This window comes from Amblyomma maculatum, chromosome 5 (genome assembly GCF_055883805.1).
Source record: "Amblyomma maculatum isolate TAMU_Amacu chromosome 5, ASM5588380v1, whole genome shotgun sequence".
In the NCBI taxonomy this organism is placed as follows: domain Eukaryota; kingdom Metazoa; phylum Arthropoda; class Arachnida; order Ixodida; family Ixodidae; genus Amblyomma; species Amblyomma maculatum.
Window position 1 is genome coordinate 40,185,191 of NC_139348.1, and position 16,274 is coordinate 40,201,464.

At 47.2% G+C, this 16,274-nt stretch overlaps 1 protein-coding gene across 1 annotated transcript in view; it reads right to left on the minus strand.

Moving 5' to 3' along the window:
• The window catches only part of LOC146188113 (ATP-dependent RNA helicase with zinc finger domain-like), a 136,702-nt gene extending 120,489 nt beyond the window's left edge, over positions 1 to 16,213 (minus strand). Inside the window, exons 1-3 of the mRNA XM_084603633.1 lie at positions 15,851 to 16,213; positions 14,901 to 15,003; positions 9,576 to 9,762 (exon numbers count right to left, since the gene is read on the minus strand). Of these exons, the coding sequence (XP_084459759.1) occupies positions 9,576 to 9,762; positions 14,901 to 14,910 (197 nt within the window). The 5' untranslated portion in view covers positions 14,911 to 15,003; positions 15,851 to 16,213. The remainder of the gene's footprint in view (positions 1 to 9,575; positions 9,763 to 14,900; positions 15,004 to 15,850) is intronic.
• Between the last annotated feature and the right edge of the window lie 61 nt (positions 16,214 to 16,274).

Consider the following 16,274-nt stretch of genomic DNA (forward strand, 5'->3'; position numbering starts at 1 on the left):
ATCCCTATCCACATCATCACTAAATGTCTTTAACCATCACTGACAATCACTATTTTTCGTAAAGGCTAAACAGGACCCCACCAATATATTGAGGAATCTCGCAGACCGATCTCGCCCATGCGATTTTCACCATGTGCCAAGTACGGTTTTCCCCTTAAGAGTCTGGCGATTGAAAAAGTAAGTCTTATCGCATTTTGCTCCACATCAATCCAAAATTGACAGCCTCTAATGTTTTTTTTGTTTGTTTTTTTCTGGATGTGGACACCACATGCATTGAGGTGAGCGCAGCTTAGGCAGTTCAGTGAAAGTGCTGCCATTATTTGCAATCTATTTCAACCGACACAGCAGCATCCCATCCACGCGTCTCGCCTGATGCTCATGAGTATGAGTAATTTGGCTAATCATATCTAGCTCAGAATGGCCTGGCTCCCAAATATTACCGTACCAAAGCCAATGGTAACCTGATGTTTGCTATGGGATGCTGACAGGCTTACAACATAACACAAATTTTTCTTTTTCATTGACGCAAACGAACCGTTGTTAAAAATGATCCATAACAACAGCGCGACAGACAGGACGTGGAAGAAAGGACGACAACACGGAGCGCTGACTCACAACTGAAACGTTTATTCGCCACCAGCCAGTATAAATACTGCCCTGGTGCCAGAAAGGAAACAGACACGCTTGACTTGCATGAGATTATAAACGCCAGTACATTAGGCACGTGTCAATTACAGGCAATTGACATACGTGGGAAAAAAACTGTCAGCATAACAGCAGGCACACGTTAATATTCACAATCTAAATAGCGATTTGTTTAATCTGTCAGCGCTACAGAGGGAGCACTTATACATTGTTCTGATGTCTTAGCTATCAAGTGGGCTTCTATTATTTCCCTCGTTAGCGCGTCGCAGTTCTTTTCTATCACGGAGCATTCTTTATACAGGGGAATACAGACATTAGTACCATCGCCTTCTTCATCGTCACCTTTGCAGTATCTGCACTGTTTGGCTACGTGGCCTGTGATAGCTGCACAAGAAACATTGTACTCGTGCTCCTTTAACCTTTCGTTAACCCATTGGCCAGTTTGGCCGATGTAGCAATTGCAGCATGACATTGACAGAGAGTAAATTACTCCTTCTTGGCAGGGCACAAATTGTTTCGCGTGCCTTATCGAGCACCTGCGTGTAACTTTTTCCACTGAATTAACTTTGGGCGCTGAAAAGACGACTTCGACGCCAGCACGTCTTCCAATTCTTTTTAAGCTGTGCGAAACTTGATGCAGATACGCTACCACGGCGATCTTCCTTTTGCTCTCCTCTTTCCTTGCCTCGCCTGCCCCATCAAGCCTTAACTTTTTCTGCAGTTTTTCTGTAACAGAACACAATACATCTGGAGGGTAGCCAGCCATTGTCAGACGATTTACTTTGTTGCAGAGGCTTTGCTCCAACCTGTGTACACAAGATTTCTTAAGAGCGTTAAAAAGTACCGAATGAACAATTGCTCTTTTCACTAGCTCTGAGTGGGCTGAATGAAAACGGCAAGATTGGCTTAGCACCACGGGGCTCAAAAGCCCAACAAATATGAGATGAGGTGAAATGAAGCGAGATATCTAAAAACCTAATAAAATCATTCTCTGGTACTTCGTGTGTTAAAATCAAAGGGTTAAGGCACTCTAAGAATATCGAAAAAAGGTCATGAAATTGCTGCACGAAATCGAGGTTGTCACAATCTAAAAACACAAAGTAGTCGTCCACAAATCTGAAAATGCGACGTACACTGGATTTTTTAAAACGCTCTTTCAAAATTCTATCGCGTACAGCCAAGAACACATCACTAAGGAAAGGTGCTAAACATGAACCAATACAGACTACCTCTTTTTGAGTTAAAACCTCTCTTTTCCATTCGGCAAATGTCGAGGCAAGATAAAGTGACAGCAATTCGAGGAATCCGCCTGTGGAAATACTCCCTGTGTGGAAGTGCTCCCTCTGTAGCGCTGTCAGATAAAAAAAATCGCTATTTAGATTGTGAATATTGTCACGTAGCCGTTCAGGCCCGTAACCAGAAGGTTGGTTTTAATAGGGGGGTTGACCTAATAAGCACAGAAGAGCAGGTCCAGAGAGCACTGAGTGACAGCAGCAGACTTCAGCGTCTTCTCGAATGCCACGGGGCCACTTCTTCGAGTCCGCGCACGAGACTCTCGATGAGCAGCCGCCTAGCGGCTGCTGTTGCACACGCTACATTACCCCACTCTCTAAAAAAAATAAATGTCAACTTGATGAATTCGAATGCAGAGAGAAAAAAAAATAAAGCAAGAAACATCCGTTAAGCGGTGCGCTAATTTTCTCGCGAAAAGTACGGCTTCATGCGCACGATATGGACAACCTCGGATTTCTGCTGGCGACGAGTAGAAGAAAAGCCGTCCGGAAGCATTTCGTACGTGACGTCGCTCAGCTGACGGAGCACTTTGTATGGCCCAAAGTACTGCTTCAAAAGTTTTTCAGATAGTCCCCGACGTCGAATCGGAGTCCAGAGCCACACTCTGTCGCCCGGTGCGAAAGTCACTACACGGTGGCGGTGATCATAACGCTGGCCGTCTCGGCCTTGCTGGTTCCGGATGCGTGCCCTCGCCAGCTGTCGTGCTTCTTCTGCGCGTTGAGTGAACTCCTCGGCGCCAACTTCGAGGTCGCGGCCGTCGTGGGGCAACATGGCTTCGAGCATTGTCGAAACTTCGTGGCCATACAATAAGGAGAACGGCGTCATTTGCGTTGTTTCCTGCTGCGCCGTGTTGTACGCAAACGTGACGTACGGGAGGACGTCATCCCAAGACCGATGTTCAACATCCACGTACATGGACATCATGTCGGCGAGAGTTTTGTTCAGACGTTCTGTCAAGCCATTAGTTTGTGGATGGTAGGTGGTTGACCTGCTATGGGTAGTGCCGCTTAGCTGCATGACAGATTCCAGTAGCTTGGCAGTGAAAGCAGTGCCTCGGTCCGTTATTATAACTGTCTGGGCGCCGTGCCTCAGGACTATGCATTCGATGAAAAATTTCGCTGCCTCGATTGCCGTACCACGCTGGAGGGCCTTCGTTTCAGCGTAACGCGTGAGGTAATCTGTAGCGACAATTATCCACCTGTTGCCGGAATCAGAGATTGGAAAAGGACCCAACAGATCCATGCCAACTTGTTCGAATGGGCATCCTGGCACTTGAACAGGATGCAGTAAACCAGCCGGTTTCACAGGCGGTGTTTTCCGTCGCTGACAATCATGGCATGTTCTCACATAATGTCGTACTGCGGCCGCAAGGTTTGGCCAATAATTTAATTCGGGCCAGAGTTCGAGCCCGCGGTGGGCTCGTCATGACATGCCTGTAAGATTTCTTCGGAAAGAGACTGTGGTACGACGAGGAGGTAATCTCTTCCCGTCGGAGCGAAGTTGATCTTGTATAAGACATTGTTTCGCATGCAGAACGATGAATGCGTTCTGGCGAAGAGACGGGGAACTTCTGTAGTGTGCGCTTCCAGAAAATCGATAAGTGGTGCGAGAGCCGGATCGTTACGTTGCTGCTGCGAAACAGTGAGCGCGTCGACGGCTGCGATAAGGGGAAAGTCTGGTTCTTCGTCTTCCCGCGCAGCCTCGACAGGTGAACGGGACAAGCAGTCAGCGTCGTTGTGCTGACGTCCAGACTTATACACGATGGTCATGTCGAACTCCTGTAGCCGTAAGCTCCATCGTGCAAGGCGTCCGGAGGGGTCTCTCAAGTTCGTTAACCAGCACAGAGAGTGGTGGTCACTCACAACCCGAAAGTGCCGGCCATAAAGATAGGGTCGAAATTTCATCACCGCCCACACAACAGCCAGACATTCTTTTTCGGTGGTGGAATAGTTCGATTCGGCACGGGACGAAGTCCGGCTGGCGTATGCGATAACTCGCTCGGCACCGTCTTGCCACTGGACGAGTACAGCGCCTAGACCCACGTTGCTAGCATCTGTGTGGACCAGAGTCTCGGCATTCGCATCGAAATGGGCAAGCACAGGTGTTGTCTGCAAGCGGTGCCGTAACTCGTCGAATGCCTTTTGCTGTTCGTCCGTCCAGGTGAAGGTGACATCATCCCGGGTGAGACGTGTCAACGGAGCGGCAATGCGTGAAAAGTTTTCAATAAATCTGCGGTAATAGGCGCAGAGGCCCAAGAAACGGCGAACTGTCTTCTTGTTACATGGAGTAGGAAATTTGGTGACGGATGTTGTTTTAGCGGGGTCGGGACGAACTCCTCGATGGCTGACGACGTGGCCCAAGAACAGGAGCTCTTCATAGCCAAAGTGACACTTTTGTGGTTTTAACGTGAGGCCGGCAGATCTGATAGCCCATAGCACAGCGGAGAGACGTTGGATGTGTTCCTCGAACGTTGGTGAAAACACAACAACGTCGTCCAGGTAGACTAGACACATCTGCCATTTAAGACCAGACAGAACTGCGTCCATCATTTGCTGAAATGTCGCTGGAGCGGAGCACAATCCGAAAGGTAGGACTTTGAATTCATAAAGTCCATCGGGCGTGACAAACGCTGTCTTCTCGCGATCACGTTCATCGACTTCGATCTGCCAGTAACCGCTCTTAAGATCAAGCGATGAAAAGTAGCGCGCGTGGCGCAGCCGGTCTAATGAGTCATCAATGCGTGGCAGCGGGTAGACGTCTTTTTTTGTGACCTGATTGAGCTTACGGTAGTCCACACAGAACCTTAAACTTCCATCTTTCTTCTTAACGAGGACAACTGGCGAAGCCCAGGGACACCTCGATGGCTGGATGACACCGTCATTTAACATCTCGTCGACCTGTTGAGCAATGACTTCGCGTTCCCGCGGTGACACTCGGTAGGGGTTCTGTCGGACTGGTCGGGTGCGGTCGTCGGTTATTATGCGGTGCTTGGTCAAGGGCGTCTGTTTAACCGCGGAGGCGGATGAGAAGCAGTCTTGGAACTGAAAGAGTAGCCCGACGAGTCTTTCCTTCTCTGCCGGTGATAGAGAGGGATTCACATCAGGGTCGAAGTTGGGCGTTTGGCTGGCAGACGTGTTGGTCTCAAGAACAAAGCAGTCGTGGGCAGCTTCTGCGACACCTTCAAAGTAAGCTACCGTGGTGCCTTTAGCGATGCGTTGCCGTTCGTTTCCGAAGTTCGTAATCAGCACGTGAGCTAGGCCATTAGTCAGATGAACTATACCGCGTGCAACACAGACTCCATGATGTAACAGAAGCTCTGTGTTCTGTTCGGCAACACCGGCAGCACAGGACTGGTCGTCGCACCTGACTGTGACGAGAGCAGACGAACGTGGCGGCATGGATACATCCGCGTCAACGATGCGTAAAGGTGCGTGGCGTCGTTCTGAGTCAGCGGTCATTGTTGCAGGTGTCGAAAACGTTACAGTATGGCGAGGAACATTAATAATGGCCCCATGCTCACGTAAAAAGTCCATGCCGAGTATGAGGTCCTTGCAGCTGTGCGGCAGGATAACAAAAACGGCTACAAAGGCTGAATCGGCGATGGTTACTCGGGAAGTGCATCGTCCGATCGGCGTCATAAGGTGACCGCCAGCAGTACGAATTTGCGGCCCCAGCCATTCAGTTTTCACCTTGGAGAGCCGATCTGCGAAATTCTTGCTTATTATTGAAAAGTCTGCTCCGGTGTCTACCAAAGCGGTTACTGCGTATCCGTCGACGAGAACGGAAAGGTCGGCGCTAACAACGTGATCGGCTTGAGGTTGATTGGGAGTTTCGGGTTCATGGGGCGGCGGAGGCATCGTAGTCACAGCATCGGGCTGAGTCGTCACGGGAGGGTCTTCGGGACATCGATTCCTTTCGTCAGCAACCTGCCCCCCTGAGGTCGCCGCCTTCAGTTTCCCCGGTGTGGGCTTGGCGACCGGCGCCTCGGCACATGATTAAACTCACGGCGGCCGGGTGACGAGTAGCGCACGGGGGAAGACTGTGTACTGTCGCTCGAAGAGGTTGCCCGGGTTGCCAGATATTCTTCGATTTCTGGAGGGCGTTCGCCGACCCGGGGACGTGGGGAATCACGAGCAAAACCCCGAAGACCGAGTTCACGGTATGGACAACGACGGTACAAGTGGCCGGGTTCTCCGCAGTGGTAGCACAGCGGCCGTTGGCGAGGAGTGCGCCAGACGTCTGCCTTCCGAACCGGTTGCTGCATGACGGGGCTCTGCTGGGATGGTGGCTGGTAGGGAGGCTGGTAGGATAGTGGCTGAGGAGCGGACGGCTGCATGACGAGGCTCTGCTGGGTTGGCGGCTGGTAGGAAGGTTGGTAGAGCGGTGACTGCAGAGTGGGCGGCGGCTGTGCTTCGAAACGAAGCTGTTGCGCAGGAGGCACTGCAGGCCGACGAAGAGCCGCTGCGTAGTTCATAGAACGTGGCTCCAACAGTGACTCAGGCGGTGAAAATGTCTGGCGGATTTCTTCACGCACGGCTTCGGTGACAGCCGCGGCAGTCGGGTTAGACGATCCAAGATTGAACTTGAGGAGCTCTTCGCGAACTACCTCGCGGATCAGCTCACGCAGAGAGTGATCTTCAGTGGACCCGTTCAATGTGGCTACACTGCTGAAGGGTTGACGACAGGCAGACTCCGTGCGCCGGTATCGTTGCTGCAGGGCTCGCTCAATGAGGGTAGCTTCATTGATGAAGTCCGCAACGGTTTGGGGTGGACTGCGAACCAGACCAGCGAAGAGGGGTTCTTTTACGCCCTGCATCAGGTGCCGCAACTTCGCTGATTCTGTCATGTCGGGATCAGCCCGTCGGCAGAGACGGGTCACGTCCTCAGCGAACATGGCCACGCTCTCGTTAGGTAATTGCACACGAGCGCCTAGGAAGCGGCGTGCGCGATCACGGCGGTCATGGCTGGCAAAAGTGTCCCGCAGCTGCTGGCGAAAGGAATCCCAGCTTTGAAGACTGGCTTCCTTATTCTCATACCACGTATCTGCGCAGTCTTCAAGGACGAAATATACATTGCGCAGCTTCTGAGCAGGGCTCCACTGATTGAATTGCGCCACTCGCTCGAACTGGTCGATCCAGTCGTCTACATCTTCCGCAGTAGCGCCATGGAAACTGGGGGGCGTACGAGGCTGCTGAAGCAGCAACTGATGCTGACTTGCCTGTGCCATTACAGAAGTCTCGAACTGCTGGTCAGCTGGCGTCGGTTCAGGTAGAGGAGCGAATTCCGGCGCCAGACCTCGGAGGCGACGGCTGCAGCGATGAACGGGTGTCGACACGAGCGGAAGTCGGTTGGGAGTCGATGAGCGGCTGCGAGAGGCCCGAGACATGTAATTCAAGGCCTCACCTCCACCAGTGTCACGTAGCCGTTCAGGCCCGTAACCAGAAGGTTGGTTTTAATAGGGGGGTTGACCTAATAAGCACAGAAGAGCAGGTCCAGAGAGCACTGAGTGACAGCAGCAGACTTCAGCGTCTTCTCGAACGCCACGGGGCCACTTCTTCGAGTCCGCGCACGAGACTCTCGATGAGCAGCCGCCTAGCGGCTGCTGTTGCACACGCTACAATATTAACGTGTGCCTGCTGTTATGCTGACAGTTTTTTTTCCCAGGTGTGACAATTGCCTGTAATTGACACGTGCCTAATGTACTGGCGTTTATAATCTCACGCAAGTCAAGCGTGCCTGTTTCCTTTCTGGCACCAGGGCAGTATTTATACTGGCTGATGGCTAATAAACGTTTCAGTTGTGAGTCAGCGCTCTGTGTTGTCGTCCTTTCTTCGACGTCCTGTCTGTCGTGCTGTTGTTATGGACCACCGTGCACACCAACTCGCCCAACAACTGGTATTGTTAAAAATGAATATTAAAACCATGCTTTTGCCTGCTTGCATAATTCAGGTCCTGAACTTTGCACTTGCCAAATGGAAGTTAACAAAGAATTTTGCTGCTCCCTTCTGTTTCCAATAATTACAACAGGCACACCAGTATCAGCTGCAAAGAACAGTTTGGGCTGGGACACTCTCCAAGGACACAGGAAACACCACCATAAAAAAAACTTTCATATCCTTCATAATGCATCCTGCAACTAGTATGTTAACCAAACTCATTATATACCGGGTGTTTTGAAGAAGCCACTGACACTTAAGAAACACCATTTTGAGATATGAAGACAGCTTTTGCAGCACAATTGTACCAGTGCTTGCGAACATCAGAAAACCGGGAAATGTTTTAAAAGTAATAAACTGATTAATTTTTGATAATTACCTATTTATCTATTGTTATTGCCTAGTTTTAATGAGAGATTTGAAGTCAACCATGAGTTACATCCATATCAACCTTTAGAATTTCGAAAACATCATTTCCATCATCCCTAAGGCTCAACAAATTCAGACCATCTCTGCCAAGAGAGTCGCGCTTCCTGAAAACTTGTGCTCTAAGCACAGCCCGCAGCACTGTCAACCAACGATGCAAGTGAGATGCAGCCTTCTCTGTCCCACATGGGCAGGAACAGCAAGCAGCACACAGGCTGGATAGAGCAGGTGACGGGTACTTGCATCATTAAATTCACGGCCCTGCAGCAAGGGCTTTTAGAAAGTGCATGTCTCTTGTCAAGAGAGAGACAAATTCTGCCGCACTGTTCGGAGTAATCTCATTTTCTAAATTCTAGAAACTGATATGGCTACTAGTACTAATGTCTGGCTACAAACTTCTAATTGAAACTAGATACCTAATGGTTAAAAAGTTGTTTATAAGAAATTAGTTAACCAGCTGATTAACTCATGCCCCCCATTACTGGTATGAAAGTGCTGCAGAAGCCATCTTCCATATTTCAAGAAGCCTAGATCAGTCGCTAACTTAGTTGAAACATCTGGAGTATATATACAGAGTGTTTCAGTGAAAGTGAACCACTATCTTTAAAAACAAGCTTTCAAATAGGTGAATCATGCTAACTAGCAAGCTGGTTAACTAAATTCTAACAGTTCACTTTTTACCCATTATTCTTAGGTGCTGAATGTACTTAAGAGATTTGTAGCAAGCTGCTAGAAAAATCTGTATCACTATCTCTAATTTTGAAAATGTGGCTTCCTTCGGTGCTCTGGCTCAACGCATTTTGTCCGCTGCATGCCCTTTACAACAAACACACCTCATGTGGCGGGCCGTGAAGCGACAACAATGGCTAGCAAACTATGACTCCTCCTCAAAGTTTTTTCCGTTTCCTCTCACTCTGTGTTTCTATTCCGGATCCCCAATCCCTTCACGTCATTTACTGCCTTGCTTGCAATGTGGCCTCTCCGGTGTGGATTGGAGGGGTGAGCACTGCAGTGCAGACAGGGCACGGCAGCTTGCATGGCACGTGGGCTCTGGCATGAAGTGCAATGACAAGTTGCTTCGCAGCACATGCTCTTCGAAAAGAGCACACTGTGGACATTACATGTTCTTCGTTTTCTACCCCTTCAATGTAATGCCAAAATGCCAAATGCTGTGAGCACTGTGATCCCCCTCCCCCGCTCCCGTAGGCTCAGGTGACAAAGGACAAGAGAAACGAAAAGTAAAACTCCCGTGAAAAAGATTGTCGCACAACTCACTCCTGACAGATAGAGAGCTCTTCGCTTGGAAAGCCGCGTGGTGGCGGGCGGTGCTTCCATGCACGACCACTATCCGATAACAGCACCGCACGGTGATCGGCAGAATTGCAGTGGTCACGAAATTCATTCTCCTGGTTGAAGTGCTTTCCACAGAACTCGCAGAAGAAGCCCAATGATGCCGCGTCAGCTGGGAGAGAGAAGAGAAGTTCGAAATGCCCACAGATTCACATGCACACAGAAACAAAAAATCCCAGAACTTTACGCCATGAACTGAAAACTAAATAAATCCAACAAACAGACCACCGGAAAATTAGCCACACGTACGGAACAAAAAACAATTATTTTATAGCTGGTCTTGAGCACTCTTCCATGAACTTGAGCACTCTTCCAGCTGCTCTGGTGTTCTCTTAAAAACTAGACAGTTCTTAAACAGACTGCGGCCGTGCAAGCATTACCCATAATACTCAAGACAGTACAAGACAAATCAAACCTGTAATCTCTGAAGTTCTGGCCGAAGTTTAGAAACACAGTGGCCAGAAGCCAGACCCATACTAATACCCCGTTTTCTTGCACAACTACCTTAGGTTCCTCAAATACTAAGCTGTTTACTCTGAAAGCACACCATCTATCCTCTCAACTGCCCATTTTCCAATGCCAACAGCGCCGCTCCTACACTTGCTAGTTTTGCGTTAAAGTTGGCACTGTGGGAGACTTCTCTAGCTGCAGTTTTGCACATATTATTCTTGCTGCTGTCCTGTCTGTCACGACATATTTCAACACATTACCAGATGCATGAAGCTTTCTTAATGCTCCGTACCTCTGCTTACCTCATAAAAACCCAAATGGAGATGTGGACTTCCGTAATTAAGGTAGCGTCAAAAAGACAACTACAAAAGACCACATATAGGCTATCTCATCATATGTGCAGACTTAGGCAGCAACAGCTATCTTTCACAACTCTTACAGCTCCTCATTAGCCAACTTCACAACATGTCAAAGCAAAAAAAAAAAAAAAAAAAGAAAAAGTTGAGGAACAGCATACAACTAACGTACCAGGCATGAACAAAAACCTGTTAGCCCCCCTTTTCTCCCTCCCTCTGGAAGAATTTGCTTGGACTCACTGCAGCATCACTGATGCACTCCCCCACTGCTTTATCATTTTTTAAAGTGAAAGCCTTTAATGCCTCATCGTTGTCGACAGAAGGTTGTCAGCAGAGGTGTCACGCTTTCGAGAGAGAGAGCTAAAAATAAATTAATAAACCTTGTCTCCACCGGGAATTAAACCTCCATTTCTTGGATCCCCTGACGAGCGCTTTATCAACTATGCCACGCCCCGCATCATGAAACGCTCTTCATAATTCCCCTTGTTTACCGTGAGGATGATCGCGGAATTCCACAAGTGACAGATACTGTGCCTTTCCTGTAAACGAATTATAGAACGCCGATGAACTTTGATGCGTTCGCTGAAATGCTGGTTGTGTTCAACAAGGGGCGCATGATGTACCGTCATGACAGGTCATGATGTCACCAGGTGTCCGATCCAGGCATCGGTGCGGCGTCTTTCACTTGGTGCTTCCTCGAACACCGCACCACACAGCAAACAGAAGTAGACCCAGATGTCTAGGAGGCGTTAGTACCACAGGTATCAACAGCATTCGAAATTGATTTACAGGATAGAAAAGGCGCAGTATTTGTCACAATTCTCCCCAGACACATGTACCACGTGAAGGGAGGATAGTGGGACTGAAAGAAGAGAGGGAGACAGAGGTGCCGTATAGAAGGGCAGCGATCCACCGCGCTATAATGATTTTTCGCCTCATCGCACTTTAGTGGTCCAAAGTTCCCTCTAGAATTTTTTTTTTATGCCCCCCCCCCCCCCCCCCGTGTCACCTTCCCGCAAATGCCCGAAACGCGTGCTGTCTGTATAGTAGGCCTCCATACTTCTCACAATGCGGGAGCAATGCTGGAATGCGATGCCAGCGCGATGAGGCAAAAGCTTAATGGCTTTTGCCTCATCGCACTTTAGTGGTCCAAAGTGGCCTCTAGAATTTTTTTTTTTTTTTTTTTTTTTTTTGCATATGGAAAGCCTCCAGCAAGAGCCTAGCTCTAGTGCTTGCACTCCTGTCCAGAACCTTTGCTTCTTTAAAGCCGGGCACGCACTTGCACACTATTGCATGCAAACCAAGCCAGGGAAGCCTGCATGCCTGATGGTCGAAACTATCATGCATTTCGCGCGGTCACGACTTTAGAAGTGCCGATTCCAAACAGAGCAATGCAACGACTCTATTAAGCATCTTGAGAGCAGGACAAGTCATAAATAAAGCAACAGTTTTTTTTGAGCACGTCAGAAATGTGCCTAACCATTATGCTCAGCCTGAGGTCTAAAAACTAATCTCTCCATTCTGCGGGAGTTCGTGAATAAAAGACAGGCCTTTGCCCTTCTCATTAAACTTGCCCAAGATCAGTAGAACAGAATCTTCAAAAGCAGATCTATTCTAAAAAGACCTCTTAAATCGACATATCTAAAAACCTTCAAAACCAAGCAAAATATGCCGCAGTAGAACATTCTTGCAGGCTACTTTTACTTTGTTCATTGCAGATAAAGGTAGAACTGCGCAAATAAGACAGGAGAAGAGACAGAGGATTGAAAAACGGCACCATGGACATGTGCGTATATGTGCCTGTGCTTTCAGTCTAGGAAAAAAAAAAAAAAATTTAAAGTATGCGCCCATGGTGTCGTTTTTTGTTTCTCTCTCTTTTCCTGTCTTATTCGCGGAGTTCTACCTTTATATCCCATAAATGCTTGGCCCAGAGAAAAGTCAACATGGCCTAAAAAATAAAGAAATAGCTGCCACACAAAAACCTATACAAAGATACAAACGCCATAACGCTGCAGAAAAGGCTGCCTTGAGTTTGAGCAATTAAATAGCTTAAGTCCTCAACATCAACAGAGAAAGTTCACCCTGCCTGGCAGTTATTTTGGAGAAACTCTAGTATTTCTTCGGGCTTCTTCTAAGTCAGGAAAGGATCGCCACACTAATATTGTTTTTTTTTGCACTACTTTCATTACAAGATTGCATCATCAACAAGCCCAGCACCAAGTTTTATTGCAGATAACTCCTGCCCTTACTAGCAAAGCTTCAGAGATATGAATGACATGCCACAATACAAAGTAATACCAAAAGCAACAGGAGCACCAGGAAATAAATGTACGCACTGACCGCAGAGAGACCTCTTCCCATAGAACAAAACTGAGATAAAACATGATATCCAGAAAGCATATGAACTGCTCTCTGATAAGGGCCCTCCCCAGTCTACCACAGACAAAAGAGGGCAACCACATCTTATCTATACACAGTGGAGCAAGTTGTCCAGATCAAAATAGGGATGCAACCTCAATAGCAGATACTGAACTGCATTAACATATCTGGCCCAACAGAATAAGAAAAAAGCAGAAGCAAATTCAGTAGACATTCTGTGAAAGCAGCAAAAATGGAAAGGTTAACAGGATTAAGTAGAGGCCAACTGACATTACACACAGGAACTGCAGAACTATTCTTCTGATTGGGAGGAGAAGGGGGGATGGGAGGGGGAAGGCCTTCAAGATTGTTTTATATTTTCATTAGAATATTGAGTTCTCACAAATCTTTTTTTGTTTTTTTTTTTCTTATTCTGAACTGTTCAAAAGCGTATTTGTGCACTGATATAAGACAAATTTAAATGTGTACCTTTATTAAGGTATGAGGCCACTTAAACTCATTTTAGAAAAAAAAAACTGTTTATTTAAATTTTATTACATCAAATTACACATTCACTTCTGAATTATTTGCAAGATAATTATGCTATCTAAAACCATTTCGAAACTAACAGTATCAGTTTCCACATACCTAAAACTATTTCCCTGTTTTTGGAGTCTTGCTTTTTTTTCTTAATTTTCGATTCCTAATCACGAATGCTTCTAAGAATGCATGTCTGTCTGTTTGCAGTTAACAACAAAATGCTCACCAGAGCAATACATTACATTTAGACCCGTCCATGTTCAGACCAAGTAGGTGGCTTACACTAGAGTGTTCCTATGCGAATTGAACCTGCAGGCTATCATCATCTGTTTGGTGCGTCATGTACTTCTAAGATTTCACCTTGTTGTTGAGGTGCTTTAACCGCTTTGGGAAGGTGAAAGCTTGATTGACTAGTGACCAACAGCGTATCAGGACATTCTCCTGTCAGGCTACTGATGCCGCAAGAAGCACAAAGGAAAAAAAGAAAGAGCAGCTGCATGGGCAAAAGGAAGGAAAGAAAAGACTAAGGAAGACCTCAGCTACAAGCTTTGCCAATGTTAACCCTCCTGGACATTACTATATGGCACACGTGGCTAAATCGAATGCATTTTGTCCTTTTTCTCCAAACTACCTTTTCTACCATTTCAGCTGGCATGAACATTCATAAAATTTTATTTCAATGGAACTTTGCGCACTTATTATTCATATATCAGGCTGTGCAAAGATATCATTATTTTGGTTCACGGCACAGCCAACGTCTGTAAGTATATAATTGCAAAATGAATTTTCACTATAAAAAGGTATAAAATACTTATGACTGCCGACGTGGGATACATATTTAGTAAATATATATTTTTTTTTTGTGTGATAAAGGTAACAAATTTACTTTTTCATGTATCTAAACAGTGATTAGATTGGTTTTGGGGTTTAACGTCCCAAAGAGAGATGCCGTAGTGGAGGGCTCCAGAAATTTCAACCACATGCGCATTGTAATCGCACAGCACATGGGTGCCTGGCTTTTTGCCGCCATTGAAAAGCAGCCGCCGAGGCCGGGATTCGATCCCGCGTCCTTTGGCATAGTAGTCGATGGCCCTAACCAAGCACCAACCCGGCAGGGCAAGCACAGTGATTAGAATACAAAAAGGCAATTTGTAGTATGAACCACTAACTCCCGCTTTGTTTCTATATATTTTTTGTTTTCCGAAAAGTGGCCTCATGCCTTAAATTGCACACAAGGAGTGATCGAATGCAAATAGCTTCAGTCAGTCAACAGCTTCCGAGTGCACGCAGATTTGGAAGCTGGAGGGGGGGAGTACTGGAGAAATGTTCGGGTGGTATCGCCCCCCCCCCCCCCCCTCATTTTTATTTTACCCCCTTGTTCTGGAGCCCCTGACTACACATTAATATTTCAAGGCATAGAGATGTAAAAAACTGCATTAGAAAATATTGCCTTTAACAAATGACTTGGAAAAGAGGAATCCACTTGACAGCAGTAAGATTTTCTTTTTAAAGGCTTTCAAAACCTTGCAACTGTTCAAGCACTTACCCCAACTCATAATTATGGTGTTGTTCTACAGTTCCCAAGGAGTAACCACATCTGCTGGGGAGAACTCCATAACCGTGCCGGCCAAGGCTATGCTCGTAGAACTCTGGGGTATGAAGCAAATGCAAAACAAATGTTTTAATATCAAAGATGACAAGCACAGCAGGAAAATCAGTGGATAAATACAAAAAAGAACAATGCTGCATGTTGGTGCTGTCTCAACATAACTAAACACCGGCGCAAGCGAGTTTTCAGTACTGTGCACTTTATTAACAATGCTGGGTGAACAGTCTGCAACAGGTCATGTCAGCAAGCCCAGCTATGTCCTACTTATCCCAAACTTTCACAAGGAGCTAAAATCGGACGCCTCGCATCGCTTCCGGGGTTGTGAAGGTTTCGGTCGACGAAACTATGCAGGTTTCATGAACACTGAGCAAAGTAGCTTTTGCATAAGAACTCCGCTGCTAATTGTTTGTTCGAAAATGGAATCTGAAACCTTCGTAAGCCAGTGTTTTCCAGCGCTGCTCATCAAATTACCCTTGACAGCCGACGACATTAGTACGTGGTTCTAAAACAAAGCACACTGTCAAATTGCGAATGCGCCGACGAGCTCAACAAAACAGGAACTATGCCTGTAACGCACTGACGAACGTGCGCAGGGATTCCTTTCTGCATTCGGCACCGCCACCTCCTGAAATATGACCGGCTACGGCGTAGCCCTATGACATGCGATGACAGCTCGTGGAAACAACGACCAAAGTCCCCGCATGCAACACTAACCAAGAGCGCGCGTAATAGACGATATGGGTTGACGAGACTTTTGAAAAGTCGCGCAATGGCGGGACGACTTTAAAGCGAATCTTGACAACAAAGAATGTTAGTGACCTATCTGCCGGCGAAGGAAGCGTAATCAAAGCCCGGAAACGCAAAGGCCAGAAGCATGTCGAACTCACCTCATATCCAGCCAAAGCAAGTTACTACCCGTCAACAATGCCTTGACAATGCCACAAGACACCGACACAGCTACCGACGGGTTATCTCGTATTACGATGAATCACAGTTGCGAGCAGAGTAGAAGCAAAGGATTGATCAGCGCTGGATTGATAGATGTACTGACGCGATGACGCAAATGAACGCGAGCGAACACGGAAAACGGACGCCAAAAGGCGACCTAACTACCGCAAACAACTGCAATACCGGGACTGACCACCACTTGCCAAATGCCACGCGCTAGCAGCAGCCGCGGACTGCCGCAAACAAATGCAAAACAGTGGGGCATAAAAGATAAGCAAACCATAAAAGAAAAAAGAAGGGAAAGATGAGAAAAACAAGAAACAGACACAAAGTAAACAAGGATTGGCTTTTGTTGGCTTGTAC